The sequence below is a fragment of the Urocampus carinirostris genome, chromosome 18, assembly GCF_059441175.1.
Source record: "Urocampus carinirostris isolate Australia breed hairy pipefish chromosome 18, RoL_Ucar_1.0, whole genome shotgun sequence".
Lineage (NCBI taxonomy): Eukaryota > Metazoa > Chordata > Actinopteri > Syngnathiformes > Syngnathidae > Urocampus > Urocampus carinirostris.
The window spans coordinates 23,556,494-23,575,681 of record NC_142366.1 but is presented as its reverse complement, the minus strand read 5'-3'; the positions used below and the strand labels follow the sequence as shown (position 1 = coordinate 23,575,681).

The 19,188-nt window shown below is 45.8% G+C and overlaps 1 protein-coding gene across 1 annotated transcript in view; it reads left to right on the top strand.

Moving 5' to 3' along the window:
• Positions 1 to 16,800, top strand: part of ahrra (aryl hydrocarbon receptor repressor a) — a 53,624-nt gene extending 36,824 nt beyond the window's left edge. The window contains exons 5-9 of the mRNA XM_088322305.1: positions 7,659 to 7,748; positions 11,363 to 11,507; positions 12,343 to 12,476; positions 13,487 to 13,689; positions 13,976 to 16,800. Of these exons, the coding sequence (XP_088178431.1) occupies positions 7,659 to 7,748; positions 11,363 to 11,507; positions 12,343 to 12,476; positions 13,487 to 13,689; positions 13,976 to 15,032 (1,629 nt within the window). The 3' untranslated portion in view covers positions 15,033 to 16,800. The remainder of the gene's footprint in view (positions 1 to 7,658; positions 7,749 to 11,362; positions 11,508 to 12,342; positions 12,477 to 13,486; positions 13,690 to 13,975) is intronic.
• Positions 16,801 to 19,188: the final 2,388 nt, after the last annotated feature.

Below are 19,188 nucleotides of genomic sequence, written 5' to 3'. Positions count from 1 at the left end.
GCTGATCGCTACGAGACAAAGTGACCCAGCGCTTTTGAGCGTCAGTAACGGTAAAGGCAGCAAAACAAGGAGTTAGATGACCCCGGTACTGAAGAAAATAATGCTGTTACGTAACGGCCTAATTCCTAACATTTACGGGGATTGACCGAGGAGCGCAACTACTTTTCTTAGAGCTCGTGCTATTAACTCCTTGAGTGCCAAACACTTTTTGTCATTTGGACTCATTCTTGAAAAAAAAGAAACAATCCCTTTGGCCACCCGTATGTATTACTAAAGATGGACGGCTTTTTCGGGGTCGATGCCGTTCGTCGGTATCGAGAGGAGGACGATCGGCCCTTTGCTTTTAAAGCTTCAAAATGGGCCCCAGACATTCTTTTTTATCACGTCAAAAGAATATCGGTTATAAATTCAAATCCGATCGCGAGAGTGCCGGAAATCAAATGAAGACTAAACCCTCCGAAACGGCAATACGAGCGACACGCCTTATCCGACGAAGCTCGAACCAAAAAGGCGTTTCGGCATTTCGGACATTCCGCCGTTTGATTTTGTCCGACGGATTCCGTATTTGACGTTGTCGCTTCCCGATCTGAAATCAAAATACACGAGGCCGTATTCGACCAGAATTTCCAAAACTGTTCCAAAAGACGAAAGTAGGCCTTTCGTTTTTGTTCCTATCTGCGGTTTGGAAAGGTGACTTTCCCGTCTGAGCCCATTTTCGGTGAGCCGTTTTCAGCAAAATAGCTCGTAGAACACGTTCCCTCAAAAATAGTAGCTTATGTATTGCGTTTCTTTCTTTCTATTCAAATAGTTTGAAATGTGGATTACGTGATATATGTATTTTGAGTATTGTATTATATGTAGTATTTTAAAATGCCTTTCAAAAGTCTTTCAAAGATAGAATCTTTGTTGTATGTTTTTATGTAGTTTTTATGTAGTATTACTGCTGTTTTATTTTTGCGGTAGAATTTTCTTGCATTTCCATAGTAGTACCACTGTTGTATTTCTGAAGTATTTTTAGTATATCCAAAGTGGAATTTTGGTCATATTTCTTTCATATTTCAGTTGTATTTCCACAATAGTACTTCTGTTGCGTTTCTGTTGTATCTATAGTGTTTCCGAAGAAGATTTTTTGTAGTATATCTCTGGTATCCTTGCAGTATTACCGCAGTGGTATTTTTGTAGTTGTTCCGTTGTAATATTTCTGTAGTAGTATTTTTGTATCACAGTATCACTGTCGAGGATTTTTTTAGTACTTGTCTCGTAGTTTTTTTTAGGATTTCTGTAGTATTTTTATAGGATTTCCAAAGTAGTATTTTTTAAATATATTTTAATAATATGATTGTATAATAGTATTACTGGAGTAGTACTTTCGCAATATTGCGATAGTATGTTTCCTTTTCAGAATGAAACCAAAGGAATATAGGAGGTCCCTGTTTTTTAGAACAATGTTTTCTGTTTTGTAGTATTTTTGTAGTATTTCCGCAGTCGCGTTTTTGTTGTCGACGTGAGGAAAAAAGTGGATAGCCAAAAACAAAACGTTTTTATTAGTACTGCTATGATTTATCATGATATAAGTATACATTGTCTATATATTTTGAGCGTTTTGGTTTGGCAGAGCCTGATGCCAAAGCCCGACGTGCCGCATGTGGACCGCGAGCCGTGGTTTGTAAAGGTCAAAATAAGAATAGAAAACAGATATTTTCAACACGAATGCGTTCGGGAATAGAAAAGTTAAGTGTTTTTAACTCCCCGAAAAAATAATCTACCCGGGTGGCCCTAATCTATAGCATCCGAAGGGTGAAGGGCTGTCCCCATATATGCCTGTTAGCAATTAGCACTAATTGCGGCGCGCCTCTGGTTTCCTTGGATCCAAAGGACCCGAGTGGAAGGACGGCCCTCGGCAAAAGAAGCTCTTCTATTTTCACGGGAGAGCCCGTCAGACACGTTCTATATTCTTCTGTGACGTCGCTCGCTGGAAATTTGGGTCCGGAGGGCAGCGGGGGCTTGTTTTCCTTGCCCGGGGAAAAACACCATAATGATAGCCACGGGGTTGGTACAGGTGCTTGAAATTTTGGAAAATGCTTCAAATGGAATACGACGTTTTCAAGGTCAGGAAAATGCGTGAAAAGTCGCGGTCCGACTCGATAGACCACCCTGTAAATGGAGATGACGCCCGTACGCCCGCTCCGGTGGCACCCATAAGGACAGCTCTGTTCGGAAAAGCGGCCCTTTCGGCTCCCTAGCAGCTTCCCGGATTGTTTCACCTTTTAATGATATATCGTCAATAGGAACAAAACATGATGCACCAAATGATTGAATTCTTCGTCATTTCCTATGTTTTGCAGAGGATCCCTGCAAAACACGTGAAATATCCATGAAAATATTCACCCTTCTGCAGAAATAGTCAATTACAATTTGAGCTGAACAGATTACACAAGTCACAAGTCCCTGAAAATGCAACAAAATAGAAATGAAAATGTGAATTTTTCATTGCTATGAATGAAAGATCAAATACAGGGAAAACAACTCTTTACAATTCTCATCTCATCTCATCTCATCAGCCGTACCGCTTATCCTCATTAGGGTCGCGAGGGGGCTGGAGCCCATCCCAGCCATTGTACATTGTTAATTCTATTTGAACCAATTTCGACACAGATCCTCAGAAAAACACGCAAAAAAGTAAAACTATCAGCAATAGATCAGCAGTTTCTCTCAGGACCAGGACAGGAAACCGGAAGCAGAACCCACTCGCATAATGTTACTCAAAGTTTATTGGGGAGAAGAGGAATGAGCGATCACTCGATCCGGAGATCGTCGGTCGCGGAAGTAGATCGATCGGAACGAGGAAATGGTCAAAATCAAACGGATCGGGGCGAGAACACAACAGGAGCAAAACACGGGCAAAAAAATGGAGATTCACAGGGCTTGGCAAAACAAGAGCAAAAAACACAGGCAAAACAGGGATTTACAGGACTTGACGTGTCAAAACAGAGTTTTGCAGACGCTCTGACAAAAGGCGACTCACCAGACAGTGTTTAAGTAGTCAGGGAGCAACCTCTCAACGCCTTTCGGCTGGTCTCCATGGGCGGGGCCGATCGGGCGCCCTGGCAACAGGGACAGTTTCTAAGATTGAAGGTTTGAATGCACTCTGCTTGGGAGCAATCAATATCACTCGAATGAGTCACAATGCGGCTCATTTTTCTGCTTTGTATACATACGGTACTTCCTTTCTTTTTTTGTCTTCCGTATTGAACTCCATTATTAATCGACACCTATGAAGTGCTTTCTGTATTTGTTCACAAGCTTGATGTATTGAAGCGACACGTGCATTGTTGAGGAAGAATGGCAGAATTCCTGTCATTTTACAGCAGCCGGTTGACACAAAAAGATCAGAGATAGGAAGAGCTCAAGAGAGTACAAATGATGTGCGAGCAGCAAGAGAGCCACTTTATTTTGATCATCAAAACCAACCAGATGTCATAACTACTGATGTGATGCACTCTGATTGGCTCGCTGTCCCTATTCAAACCCATTCCTATCCGTCCACTTTGGTCAGTCCGTCTGCAAACCACAGTGTATACTTTTTTCGACCCTGACTCCCACCTGTTTTTGCTCCTGTCTGTTCCCCGGCTTCGACCCGTTTTTTTTATCTTGACCACGTCTCCTCTCCTCTGCTTTCCCATCCCAAACACATTTTTCGCTCTCCTGTCCCGGCGACTGACCTGTTTTTTTCCGTTCCCGACACTGCCATCGCTCGCCACGAAAGTCGCACTTCTGCGTTCAGAGCGATTTGCTTCCCGCAACCAGCGATCGCCGGATTCCTTTCTTCCGATAAAACTGAGAGAAACGTATCGCAAGTGGGTCCTGTCTCCGTTCTGGTCTTGACACCAGAAAAAAACATGCTTTGGACGGGTGCTGGATTTCTTTCTTTGAAGGTATTGGAAACGTGAGAAAATTGGCCTTGAAAATGCTTGAATTTGGCCATAAAAAAGGTGTGCCAACCCTGTAGCAAAGATTTAATTGTGACACTTGAAAGTTTTCGTTTTTTCTTTTGTGTCTGATCTATTATTGGGGGATGTTGGCTTTTCTTGTTTGAATATTGTGTAAATGGATCTTCTTTGTTTCTTTATAGTGTATAAATTATAACCTTATCTTCTTTGTTTTCTTTTATCCTCCTCTTAAATGTGAGCCTGGAGCGCCACGTCCAATGTCGTGGTCACAATATGTTCAACCCGTTTTTGTAACAATGACAATAAAGGTAGATTCTATTCTATTCTATTCTTTAGGGTTGATGGTGATGACGTGAGAGGGTTTATTTTGAATTGGTGTGCAGTGCATTTTGGGAGTTTTTTGGATAGTTATATGTGATTTTATTATGAGGAGTATTTTATTTTATTATAACAGTGAGTCTGATTGGCGGGGGGGGGGGGGGGTATCCTAGTTTCTTTGGTATCTTTGTTGTTTGCAGAATGTCAGAGGTGAATGACGTTTGGGGGGGGGGGGGTGATGATATATGCTACGGTAAATCGGACTTTTGTGAGAGAGTTTTGACGAGGATGATCATCTTCGGTCATTTGAGTTTGTGTTGAACGAGTGCGACTTTTTTGCGTTTTTCCGCCGGACGCGAATTTTCGAGTCGCGTGAAACAAAGATCGTCTTGTTTTGCGGGTGGGACTGCGCGTGATTTTTTTTTTCTCAAACCCGTTTTTCTTTTTTTTTGTCGGAGAGAAACGTTTTGATGTGGTGCGAAAGGATCCAGATTTACCGTGAGAGAGTTTATACGAGGGCGTCGGCTTTTGTCGCCCGCAATTATTTTTCAGGGTGTGCGTCGCCGAGGTTTGCTTTTTGGGTCCGGCTGACAAACGCAGTCTTCTTTTTGACTCCACGCGTGAGAGGAGTTTCCCGCTTTCTTTGCTGGGGAAGACATTCGGGGGTCTTTAGCCGGAGCTTTTGGCTTTTCTTGCCAGCGTGTGTTTCGGAGGAGGTCCGGTCTTGGGCTGGCATTCCGAGCGCAGGCCTCTCGCGTCTATCGGATGGGTGGCGGCAGGGGGAAGCGCGATCTGACAGGGAGGCGGACCGGGGAAGACCCGCGGAGTCTCGCACTCCGATGGAGGCGTCAGACTTTGGGGCAGCCGTCACGCGACCTTGTCACGCGACCTTGTCACGCGATCTGCCGCGCGCGCGCAAGCCGACGCGCGCACAAGCGGATGCGTCTCCGTTCTCTCTCTCGTTCTTCCTCCGGTGTTATGCCGAGAAACTATCACCACTTTGACCTCGTTTTATCTCACTTTTTCGATGACATTCACAACAAATACAAAGACAGAATGATTTAAATTGTATTACATTCCCAACAAATGCAAGACCAAGTGGTTTTGGTTCTATGTTTGCCATGACATTCCCGAAAAGTGAGATAAAACCAGGTCAAAGTGGTGATAGTAGCCAGGGGATGCAAATCTCGGCAGGGATGCATTTCTCCGCATAACACCGGTCGACAACGCTTATGTTTGCGTCGAATCGATGACTTTTGAAGAGCGTGTTTTACGGTGGACTGTCAACATGAAATTGTCAAAGGAGCGTTTAAGATTTCTGACATTAGGACCCGTTTCATTCCTCGTTTTAATGGATCCATGGCTGGGGTCTCCATTACAGAGCCCCCTCAACAAAATACATAGCTGTCAAGCTGTACGTTTTTGCCGTACAAAGTACGTTTGTGGTGCATTTGAAGACGTGTCCGACGTACAAGGAAATCTGTACAAAAATGTGTCAATGACGGGTATCGTTCGGTATACACCGACTGTCACCCGACAGAAAATCAATCAAGTCAAACGAGTTCGCCGCGGTAGCCTCTATCTCGGTATCGTTATTTTTCCCGTTCCATACAAAGCGAGTGTTTGATGCTACTGTGCGCATGCCACTGTAGTGGCTCATTCCGACTCCCCTGCAAAATCCTCCCCCCCCCCCCCCCGCGTGCCACTGTAGTGGCTCATTCCGACTCCCCTGCAAAATCCTCCCCCCCCCCGCGTGAGCGCGCATGCTGCTGCGCTTTCGACAATAGCGATCGTATTCTATTTCATGAGCTCATTAAAACAGTAAATTTGCCGATCACTTCACAAGGCTTATGAAAAACTTGTTTCCCGGTCCCAAGGCTGCAAAGGTTTGTATTTTCTGTCCCTGTTAAATCGTCTGTTTGAAATCTAAAATACAAGCGTCGATGATTAATATCGTGCTTTGGTTTCCAAAATAGAAATGCCGACTCTTTTTTTCCTCCCAAAAATATATTTATTTACAAATTTAAATTTAGATTCATGGATATTTTAGTGACGCTGAAAACAATTGTTCCTGATGTTTTTATTTTCGTTTTCTTTTCTTTTCTATTCTATTATTAAGAATATGTACAGAATGATATAACGAAAGACATGTACAATATAAGATGTTAAACTACATAAAAAAAAAAAAAACTTTGGTGTAAGATTTTTTTGTATTTTGTAAGGGAAAATACGACAGTTTGTAAGGGCGTGGAGCGCCACAGCTATGAAAATAGCTCACCGCTGCAGGGTCATTTTCTGCTAAATGAATATTTTTCAGTGGGTGTCTTCCAATAATGACAAGCCATTTGAGGAATCCAAATCAGTACATTCCAGTTGATGCGCTTCACGTATTGATACACATCCTAAAGCAAATCCTTCAGAAATTAGAATCTATTCGTGCATCAAACAAACGTACTTCTCCGTCATTTTATCTATTTATTTGACGGGAAATACAACAAACTCGATTCAAATGTATGGGTTTTATTCAGCGAATGAGCTCGCTACCTGGCTCCCTTTTTGGCTAGCTATCTTCCCACTTTTTAAGCGATCGAGCGAGCTTTTTACATTTTTTGCATGCTATCGAGCTAACCCTGTTTTTCTAGTTATCAAGGTAGATTTTGGTCTCTTTTCTAGCATTCTATCCAACCATTGAGTTGTCTTTTTACTCTTTTAGCGAGCCATCTCGCTCCTTAATAGTTTTTGACCTGTTTAGCTAACTCTCAAGCGACCTTTGAACTATAAAGTGAGCCATCTCGCTAAGTGGCTACAATAGTAACGCATCTTAGTATGTGTGCCCTTTTGCGCTCATTCGGAACAAAAAGTATCTGGATTCTTGAAAACGCTCGGACAGCCCTCGTTTACTTTATTTACACTTGACTCGGTTTCCATAATATTGTGCAAATAGATGCGATTTCAGTTGTCAGGTTGACTAGTTACCGTTCGAAGTGCAATATCCCGGTCGTGTATATCTTTGATTTCAGAGGTGAATACTAAATATGTTTCGACTCATTAGTCTTTATTTTGTATATTTTTGCCGACTGGAGTGTATTTGTGGTCGGTTGGATCCCTTAAGCCCACGAGTGGTAGGGGCACCATTTCCTGTGGTGTATCTTGGGCAAGTACAGCCCGGCGGCGCATAAATCCCTCTCCGGGCCAACAACCGTTTCCTCTTAGCAATACAAGGATAATAAAAGCGATTGCGAGCTGCCTTTTCACGTCGTTTCAGTGTTATATTCAGGCGATGACGGGTGAGGCGCAGCTTGGCCCGCCTCCCCCGACTGCACGTCACTACGACCGTGAGTAGAAGGAAAGGAGTTGAATTCTGATTCTGAAACCTGTTTGTGTTCCTAGTCTCTCACCGGATTCGCCCTGGTGGTCAGCGGCGACGGGATGGTCTTTTACGCCTCCTCCACCATCGTGGACTATCTGGGATTCCATCAGGTGGGTTCCGCTTTCTTTAGGATGAAGGCAACAGGGTTCGTACGGGTGCTTGAAATGATGGAATTTTAATGTTGTCTTTTCAATGTCAGGAAAATGCTCGGAAGTATTTAGAATTCTTTTTTTAACGGTGTAAAAATGACGCAGACGGTGGCTCCGGTCTTTATTATGGAGTTGTCACGTGAAGCGTTACTGCCCCTAACCGTTGCATCGTAGAGGACAGGTTTATCGGGTTCGTCGTGGGAATTCCGGCTCTTTTTCGAGAAGCCGCTCTTTCGGCTTGGCTCCTAAGATTTTTGTCGTTTTAGGGATATACGATCAATAAAAATCAAACGTTATGCACCAAATGATTGAGTTATTAGTCATATCGTTATGATATAAATTCAAATATTAACAGATCTACCATTTTTTTTGAGAAATACCAAACATTTTGGGATTTGTACGCATTGAACAGATTTGAAGTTAAAGAACAACAAGAAAAAGCAAGAGATCGGCAGCCTCTAAAATTGAATGCACTCTGCTTCAGAGCAATCGATATCCCAATTTGCCTGTTTTTTTTTTCATACATAGAGTACTTTCTTCCTTTTGTGTTCTGTATTGAACTCCATCATTACCCAACACCTGTAAAGTGCTTTCTGTGTGTAAGCAAGTTCGACGTAGCCAAGCTGCGCGTGCATTGTTATGGCAGAATTTAATTTCTAGTGGCCCATTGACACACAAAGATTATAGATAGAAATAGAATAAAATAGCACACATTATGTGCTAGCAGCAAGATAGCCACTTTATTTTAGTCATCAAAGCCAACCAGAAAAAACATTTTTTGGATTGGCGCTGGATTTCTTCCTTTAAAGGTTCTGGAAAAATTGGCCTTGAAAGTGCTTCACTTTGACCATGAAAAAAGCATATCGCATGGAATTGATCTGACTAAAAAGTGTCATGGAGAGGTCAGCTTTTGGTCTGAGGCGGCAACTTCCCCATTTTTTTCCCTCGCTTTCGTCTTTACCGTCCTTCTTTCTTTGACGGCGAGGAGCTCGTACAAAGGCCAAGACCTCGGATTGACCCCGAGAATGCACGAGGACGTCTCGCGGACCCCGTGCGGACGTTTGAGACTTGGTCTCTGTGTAGAAGAGTCACCGAGCGTTTGGTTTCAGTCCTCTGCGGAGCTCGGATTCAAGCGGACACAAGCTTGACTGGAATTTTGCTAATCACGCCACTCTCTCGCAAATCGTCCCCTTTCTTTGTTTGGCCCGTAATCACAACGAGACTAAAAGGGCTACTATTATGAAGCATCCCCTGATCTCAAACAGAAATGAGGGCAAGGAAAAATTCAAAAGCTCAGCATGAAAAATATGAAGAAATCTTGAGAAGAGACTGCACATCAGGCCAGGCCAAAAGGGAATTCTCAATACACATAGGTCAGGGGTCGGTACCTATGGCTCGCGAGCCATATATGGCTCTTTCTATGAGTATCTGTGGCTCAGAGACAAATTTGATTGCATGCAAAATTTCTCCATCTTGTTCAAAACTTGAGTTGTCTATCCTATCCAGGTACACGCAAAGCCATAACAGAGCTTACTTCGCAGTATATATAGGGCACGTTTTTCACTACAATTTACAGTCAAGGTGTCACACAAAAGAAAAGGGGGGAAAAAAAACTCGTTTTTGCTGTACATCGCTAAAGAATCCTTTATATAAAAGTTCACTATATAATCTGTGTTCAGTGTTCAGATACCTTATGATGAATCCACAGAACTGTAAATACGCAAAAACACCGGAAGATAACTTAGTCATTTGATTGGGTGAGTGGGAGGGATGGGTGGAGCTATGCAAAAAGTGCAAGCACTCCCTCCCATCTCTCGCCCTACGCCGTCTGCCCCAAAAGTGAGCTCATCAGGCTCCCCATTTGCAGAATGTTGTGACGTTTTTACACAATAACTGCTTGCATCTGGTTTTGAAACCAATATGTATGAAAAAAGGGTCAAAATGAGTTTAACCGATCTTGAGTAATTTCAAGAAAGAGACAAGTTTAAAGTGGTATGTTTGTTGATTTTGGGACAGGGGCTCTGGCATTATTCTCTTTTCATCATTTTTATCAAATCATCAAAAATAAATGTGCTGAAGACTAAGCTTCTGTCTGGGGCGCGGGTTTAGCAATTTAGTCAATTTGTCTCATAATATATGGTGTGGCTCTTTCCCAAAATAAAATTATTTAATTTTTTGCTTTTATGGCTCTTTGAGTCAAAAAGGTTCCCGACCCCTGACATAGGTCATTCATAAGCTATAGAAGCTATAGAATAGAAGTGTGTTTTAAGCCTAGATTGAATCAGTTCCACTGAGGTTGCAGATCCGATCTCAGGAGGAAGAGCATTCCACGGCAACGGGGCCCCAATGGAAAACACTGTCGGATTTCTTCTTGGCTCTGGGGATCACGAGCGGACCGGCATTTTCCGAGCGGGAAATCTCGTCGATCTGTTGATGCGTGACGCTAATTAGATGACGAGGCCTTCGTCTGCAGACACCGAGACCAAGATGGCGGGGGCGCAACCCCCGACATCGACCTTCAGCCTCCTGTGAAAAATCCCTACTGCATTCAACAAATGTCATTTGTATTATACTAATAGTCAAATCAATAAAATAAAAAATCCTTCGAGACGCGTGGCCATCGAGGGCCGATCCGATCGACGGGGCTCGACGAGGGGAACCCGGAGAGCGCTCCGTGGCGGTCGCGGAGAACGGATGAGTTTATTCCTCGCGGCCGCAAAGCGAGGTGTCGCATTTCAAACGCCGTCGAGAAAAACACGGACCGCAAACGAGGAACGGCTTTCCGCGGGCAAAATTTGACGGGCGTCGGAGGGGCAGCGCTATCCCTCCGCCGCCGCAAGGAAGAAAGAGAGGCGCCGGCGCCACAAAAGAGGAGCCGGGAAGCTCCGACGGGATTCCTCCCAGCTGCGGTTATCCTTTGAAGGCCGGCAAAACCCGCCCTTCTTTTCTTTTATCTCGTTCTTATTCACTCATTGTGCAACTTATTTTGTGTTCATTTTTTCATCCATCCAGTTACGAATTCGCTCAAATACACAAAATACAGAATCAAAAACGTTACAAAACAAAGAGCCTCAAACATGTCCCAGAACCCAAAACGTCACGACCCCAAAGTTGGGATTTGATGAAAGCCACAAGTGACGAAATGCAAAATAGCATACAACGTGATACTCGACATTTCACAACAACATCGTTTTTCACTTATTTAGGATTTGGGATCACGATTGCCACATGCTCTGGTGCTAAATCGTATGCGCAGTGTATATAGCCCTCGCCTCATCTATTTTATAGAGATGTGTTTGAATCCTCTGAGGGTTCACTCAAAGAAACGGACTTACAATTACACAGTCGTGTCATTTCTTGTCGATCGGATGGCATTTGATGAGACGATCCGATCGTCGTTTGAATCAAAAAAAAAGACGTTGCTACGGCGACTCAGTACTTAAGCGGTATTTTCACTAAGCCGGCCCGGTTTCTCCCCGTATCGGAGAGCGTCTTCCCCCGGACGAAATTCGCGCGATCGGCGTTCGTTGGCCACCAAGAAGTTTGTGGCGTTTACCGAGGGGATGTTTTGGCAGACGGACGTCATGCATCAGAACGCGTTCGACTACATCCACATCGACGACCGGCAGGAGTTCCGCAAGCAGCTCCATTGGGCCATGTGCCCTCCGCAGCAGCAGGGGGCAGCGGCGCATCAGGACGGCCACGTCGCCGCGCCCACAGGTGGGTAATACGCACGCCGAGCCATCCTCCATTCTTAGCTTCTGCGTTCGACGCTCCTTTTGAACGCCGAGAGGGGTTTTCGACCGACACGTTTTTGTCTGATCGTTATGGCTCTCGTGGCTCTTTATCTACTCATAAAGAACGATTCGCCGACCTTTTTCAGGCGGACGCCTCATAATTAGAGCAAAGGGCATATTCATAAAATAGCAACTTAGCTAGATAGCTTCCTAAATAGCTATAAAAAAGTGAGTTTGATAGTTGGAAAGATAAACTGGTAAAAAAAACTAAAAGGGAGCGAGATAGCCAGCTAGAAGAGTAAAAAGACAACTCAATAGCCGGATAGAAAGCTCAAGCTAAGGCTAGATATCTAGCTGCAAAGGAGGCCAACATTTTGCTGGATAACAAATGAAAAAGACAAAAAAGGCAAGCCAGATAGCTTGCTAAATAGCTAAAAAGGTAGCTTCATGGTTAGCTAGAAAGGAAAACGTTTAGAAAACGACAAGAGAGCTAAATAGTAGCTCAAAGAGTAAAAAGCCAACGCCGGATAGAATGCTGAAACCAAGGCTAGATAGCTAGCTGGAAAGGAGGCCAAAATGTTGCTCGATAGCAAGCAAACAAGTGTTAGCTAGAATGTAAAGAGCTAGTGAGATAACTTGCTAAATAGCTAAAAAGGCAGCCTGATAGTTAGCTGGAAAGCTAGCTCGTTAAAAGCGCCTCTTGAAAGGCAGTTGTCAGTTGCTCCGAGTGAAGTTTCACTGCGCACACTCGAAAAGTGAACCGGATTTGTGTTTTTGTGCGAGCAAGATTCGAATAACGCGTGTCGTGCATTTGGAAGGTGAGGAGTTTGCGGTGAGCAGCCTGTTCCACTCCCCGGAGGTGGGGGGCATACCTCCGGAGCTCTCCTGCTTTCTCAACAGATGTTTCATCGCCAGAGTCCGCTGTCTTTTGGACAGCACATCTGGATTCCTGGTAAGCCAAACGCAACAGTCACTCTCTCGGACCAGATTCAAAAGCGGCCGCGCGTCTCTCCGCACCGGGGTCCGGGTAACCTCGATAACGGGGATTCCGAAAGACGGCGCCCGGTATTTCTCGACTTTTGAAACGGAACCGCACTTTTAACCGGCCGGGCGACGAGCGCCGGGGTTGGAGCGCGACATGAAACTCTAGACGGCAATTTTCTGTCCCGGAAAGGTCGCTGGCCCGACGGCGAGCCGACGTTTACGACCGTTTTCCTCATCGGTCCGAATCGTTGCGGCAAAACACACAAAAGATCCGAGCGTCGGGAGGCTCGGAAATAAATCCTATTCCCGACGGGAGCGCATCCGAGTCGCTACGGCGCTGCCGACCGCTCTGCGGACGGGAAGCCCTTCAAACGCGTTCCGAACGACCGGAAAGTTGGAAGCCGCTCTCGATCGGATCGAAAAAAAAATCAAACGGTTCCGTCGAGATTTAAAAATCATTAAACTTGTTCTAGATGCGTTCCCGAGTAGAAGACTTCTTTTAGTCGTTAGAGCCAGGGATCGCAAATGGACGGCCGTCCGCCAAGTCGTCTTTTGGCGACGTCAGGTTAGCTGAGCCAAAATGATGACACAGTCATTTTTGGGATGAATAAGCATCTGAAAACGATCCTTTTCTTTATGAAAGAAATCCCTTCCTTTCTAATAGAAGTAGGAAAGAGATCGCGTGTAAAGGGAACGTTTGGGGTTCAACAGGGTTTGATTAAGAGGCCCCTGTTATTTCCCTTAATACGGCTGCCCCAGGCTCGCCTCCCAACAAAACTGCGGCGGGGTTTTTTATGTTGTGCTTAGAAAAAAAAAAAGAGTTGAAAGAGGTTAGGGTTAGGATTATCCGCGAACCGTCGGACTCGGACGCCTGGTCCCGCGACGGTATCGACGGGACATCGTCGCCTTTAAGGAATGGCTTTTTTGATGCTCTCCGGTGTCCTGACCGCAAAAATCCTCCCCGTCTCCTGTCCGCAGACGATGCAGTTTCAGGGCCGTCTGAAGTTTCTCCAAGGACAGAAAAAGAAGTCGGGCTCCGGGGCGCCACTCCCCCCCCAGTTGGCTCTCTTCTGCATAGCCGTGCCACTCTTACTTCCCTCCGTCACCGAAATGAAAATGAAGAACATGCTCATGCGAGGGAAGAACAAAAGCGGCGGGGTCGTCTCCACGACGGAGCACGGGTAAGGGCGGATCTCCTTAACGCGACCGTTTGTCATTTATTCTTTTAAGTTCATCTCGGCCGATCGCCCAAATGAGCCGTCGCGTGTGGATGATTCGTGCTCGGCCATCATCAATTTTGCAATCGCGGATGGCGACTCTGTTTTCGATTTTCAGACACGAACCTAGGAAAAGATGAGTCACGGCTCTTGAACTTATGTGAACTAAGATCAGAATATTTGTCACGTATTGATCGGGAGTAGCGCGGTTTGGGAGGACGCCCTCCTTAATCCGCCTCGTGTCTTTCAGAGACCGAGGGGACCACCTCCGAAGGCACTCCTTCGGCGGCGGGATGAGCGAGGTATCGGAGCCCTTCCTCTTCTCCTGTCCGACTCCCGGCGGAACCCAGAGGCCCCACCACGCTCCTTGGACCGCGCTCACTAAAGACAACCTCAAGTACCGCGCCGACGACTACTACAACCAGGAAGAGCCCCTCGACTTCTGCAAGTCGTCCCACAGGGGTCTCGGGCCGGGCCCGGGAGGCGGTTGGCCCCCGCGTCCCAACTCGGGCCACTTCCGCCCGGGTCCCGGGACGGGTTACATCCCCACCCACCGCTCCGGGAAGCCCGGTCACTACGGGAAACCGTACCGCCTCTCTCCCGGCTTCAGGAACGGCGAGGTGTTTGTCTCCAAACTCTACGGTAGCCTGCAGATCCCGTGCGACCCGGACTCCTACTGCGCGGATCCGGTCAAAAGCGAGAACGGCTACGTCGGAGGCTACGACGGGCACCCGATGCCGCCGATCAAGGTGGAGCACGACTCGGACTCGGAGAACGGCCGGGACCCCTTCGGCCGGCCCTGGCCGCACGGGGACCCGGACTCGGTGGAGCGTCGCTACGGCAACGGGCCGTACGAGCACGGCGTCCGGCTCAAATCCGAAACGGATTACTACGAACTGCAGTACTCGCCCTGTCAACGGGGGAGAGCCGCCATCAGCCCGCCCTACGGCTATCAGAACCTGGCTTCCGACGGCGGCGGACGTTTGTCCAAATGCGACAAGAACTCCCGAGACGACGACGGCTTCAGCCCTCAGAGACTCTCCCATTCCCAATACCCGACCGTCAACCTGGTGGACTCGGGCCTCTACCAACAGGAGCCCCAGAAGCCCTACGCGCAGCAGGACTTTGGCAAACAGGGCCCCTACGGCCTGATCCACTCCATCAAACGGGAGCCCCTGGACTCCCCCCCCTGGTCCGAAGGCGGCCGCGACGCCAGCCAGGCCCTGATGGTCGGCCAGAGGAACGCGGCGCCCTGCGTGGGAACCGTGCACCACAAGTCCGGCCCCCCCTTCCTTTATATGCCCTAAAAAAGCCAAACGCACACTTACTGTTGTCGTGTAGTATAGTCAACTCTCCTCCGATCCAAGCTCAGGTTTCAAGTTTTAGCGTCGCGGCGATCGAGAACTGAACGGCGTTTAGGGATTTTCCTCCCCGGAAGGTCCGAGCGCTATGAGATTTAGCGGGCACCCTTGATTTCTCACGTAGCGCCCGCCCGCCGCTGACCGTTTCGCTTCCGTTCCGTCGTGCTGGAAGATCTTTGGAGCTCGGCTTTTAGCACTTTAAAAACGGAACATAAATCGATCGTAGCTTCGGGATTGCTTCTATGCAAAGAACTAGAAAACGTGGAAAAAACAGCGAGTTTCTACACAACGGGTCGTTTAAATCATTCGACGCAGATCAAGGATCCCGCAACGGGAACCTGACAGTATTTTTAAAGGGACAGTGTGGATTATTTGATGACCAGTATCTGTATTGTCAAGTGCAACCAAAAACGGGTGCTAAGAAAGCCGAGGGCGGATAACAAACTAGAGAGACCCAAAGTCAACAAATGAGCTAAGATGTGCCCGCTCCATTCTTTAATTGCAAAAGAAACGCAGGAGGGATTCAAAAGCTGCTATGTCTGCTAGTTCCGACTCAGATGACTCTACGTTAGCAGCGATTGGGACAAAACCTTGAGAGCGTTCCTTTTCAAAAGAGAGCAAAAGCGCTCCAAGGAGAGCATCCCGTGTACTTTGGGGAGGTCTGGGATTGGGATCGGAGGCCAATTTGACAGCAACAGTGAGGGGTTAAATGAATATCGTTTTTGTTACTTTCACCAGTGAATGGCACCAAATTCTACACACTGAGCCTTCAGTCTATGCAATTCACAGCGGATCGAGCAAAATCACACAAACAATCGTGCGGTTTTTGGAGTACTACTCCAGTCGGTCGACAAAAACGACAGCGGGCCTCGTTCTACCGGAGCAAAAACCGCAAGAAGATGTCATTTGGGTGCTCGCGTGAAGCAGAACATAGAGCGGCCATTGTGAAAGGATTGTTTCCGAACTATGATTAAAAAAAGCACAATTAAAAAAAAACAAAAGTTGAATATTTGAACACGACTTCTGTTGTACAGTTTAGTCTTCACCGGACCAGGATTTGATTTAAGGATGCGATACACAATGTTTTCTCGTTTTTTTTTTTTCTTTCACGACCAAAAACGACTTTCGACGTCTCGTCCTCACTTCCGGCGACTGTGTTGGTTTTTTGATCTGTTTCAATGGCACTACTGAGAGGAATTCATTGGGAGTTTTTCATCATGGGCTGGAAAGACGCGTGTACGTTGTCCTCACTCTACGGATAAACGTTGGACGAATCCTATTTATTGTCGGCCGCACGCGTATCCTTCCAAAGAGGCGCTTTGAAGATTTTCCCTCTTTGCGGTCCATCCGCGTGGCGTTTTTGCTTTCGTACCTTTTGATAGCTGTGTCAAAAAACATCAACAATGACCTGCCCTACTTGTGTCACGGTCAACACGGTGTGAATCGATATGCAGTGTCTTCCAATGTTTCTACGTGTTTTTTGCAAACCGGACTTCGATATTAAAAGACGGTTCTTTGTATGGAAAAACGGCTGCTCGTGTGGTTCTTTTAGAAATATGGCACGAAAACAACCAAAGACTTTCTATTCTGCCACAAAAAATAATAACTGCTGTTTTGGTGAGCAGGCAACGTACGTTAAATTATAATTCATTATCGTTCGATTAAAACCAACTATTTGTCCGTCTTCTGAAAAAAGTTTGGTCGTGTAATGCAAATACGTAACGGGGACGGGCTAAGGTACAAATTGTAAAGCTAGTTTTCAGGAGAATTTCAAGTGTTTTGTTCAATTTCCTAGCATCGTTGTTGGTATTAAAGGTATGCTTCGTAACAATTCAATTAAAACCAACTTTTCAGTTTATTTGAACGGCCCGAAAATGTATTTAAACCAGCGGCCTTATCACCCAAAAAGTCAGCTAACCTAATGCTAACCGGATTGTGAAATATCACATGCTCATGTCTATATTGTAAACATACTTTTCAAGAGAATGGCGCGTGTTTTATTCCATTTCTTAGAAACAGTGTTTTTGAAAGGTCTATTTGATGAGAGTGAAATGCAAAAAACACTTTCAGGTTATCTGGTTGACACCCAAAAAAAAATATATGGTAAACTCATGCTAACATTTCATGTGAAAATTCACACGCTAACTTCAATGTCCTAGACACACGTTTCGAGGGAATATTGTGTTTTATTCAATCGTTTGACTCTTGATAGCAACAGAAACGCTATCATGTGATTAAATCAAGAAAACTTGAAAGTTCTCTGTCAATTTTAGCAGGCCAAAAATGGATTTGAAAAAAAGGATAACGCCTCCATATTGTAAACCTATTTTTCAACACAAGGCTACGTGTTTTCTTCAATTAGCAACGATTTGTATTCAAATCGTAATCTTTAAAATCACGTGTCATCAATACAAAGCTGTGACTTCTTTTCTTCAAAACATCTTCCAGCCTAAAACTTACATGATTTGAAATGTTACAAGCTAGCGTCAATACTGTCAACATACCTTTCTTTTATTGAATTCATTCCTTAGCAAGGGCAGCACAGTGGTTAGCGCGTGTGCGGCACTGTTGTAAGGCATGGGAACCTCCTGTGTGGGTTCAAATCCAGCTACCAACCTTCCTGTGCGGAGTTTGCAGGTTCTCCTTGTGCTTGTGTGGGTTTCCTCCGGGCACTACAGTTTCCTCCCACGTTCCAAAAACATGCATTTCAGGTGAACTGGCCGGTCCAAATTGTTCCTAGGTGTGAATGAGCAAATGAGTTGTCTGTCCCTGTGTGCCCTGCGATTGGCTGGCAACCCGTTCAGGGTGTCCCCTGCCCACTGCCCGGAGATGGCTGGGATGGGCTCCAGCCCCCCCGCAACCCTAATGAGGATAAGCGGTACGGCTGATGAGATGAGAGATGATGAGATTCCTTAGCAAAAGTGTTGAATTTCAAACTCTTATTAAATACACTCTAAAGAAACTAACCCTAACTCAAAGACGGCGTTAAAACCGGTGACTTTTTTCTCAGGAAAGTCTGCTAGCTTAATGCTAATAACTAATGTCTACTAACACATGCTAATGCCAAAATTGTAATCAGACTTTGAAGAATATGCAAGAGGTTTTTTTCAATCATTCAATTCTTTGCCAATAGAGTTTAGAGTCAAATGTAACCAATTCCTGTATAATCAAATTAACGAGCGCCTCAAAGTATCCCCCGCCCGCTGCCAGAAGTCGGCCGGGACGGGCTCGGCCCCCCCGGGGCCCTCATCGGGATGAGCTTTGCAGAAAATGGACGGATGGATAATTCAATTCAAATAAATGTTTAAGATATTTGTCATATGGACGAATTTCACACGTCCCAAAAACGAATGACGTGACTTTTTTCTTTAAAAAGTCTGCTCGCCTAATGCTAACGCGTCAATTTCATTCCGTTATTTGATTCCCGTGGGGAAAAAAAAAAACCTCAGGTAAAGCGGTCTTCTCGGTCTGAATTGTTACTAGTCTCCGATTAAGCAGGAGGGGTTTCTCCGCAACCGGCCCGGCGTCGACGCGGTCATACCGTCTTGGAAAAGACTCTTGTCCGTCGAGTGTCTTTTGCACGCTTCGAGCGGGCAAAACGGATCGGCGTCTCCGTTAATAACGAATAATGGCCGCCGGACAATAGAGGAAAAAATGCCCGTACGATTGCCGTAGAGTCTGCGCTTTCCCCGTCCTGAAAGAAGCCGGACGCCTGAAACGGATCTCGACATTTTACACGCAAAAAATTCACAAATGGTGTCGCGGTTCGCCGTTTTCATCAACGGCGACGAACCTTTTAAACAAAACGCCGCGACGTTTTTAGGCTTTAAGGCTCACTGCCGCGGAAAAGTATTTGCCCCCTTTCTGCTTTCTGTCGTTTTTGCCGCTCATTCACAAAAGCTTTCGGATTTTCAGAGACAACCCGAAGTCATGCAAATTGCACTTTGTCATCCGGCCCTAGGTGAAAAAGGTATTGGCCCCTGAACCCAACAGCCACCTTTGCCAGCGATAACAGAAATCTAATGTTCTCGGTCGTAAGTCTTTCTCAAAGCTGTGTGAAGACATTTTGGCCCACTCTTCTTTGCAAAACGGTTTGAATCTG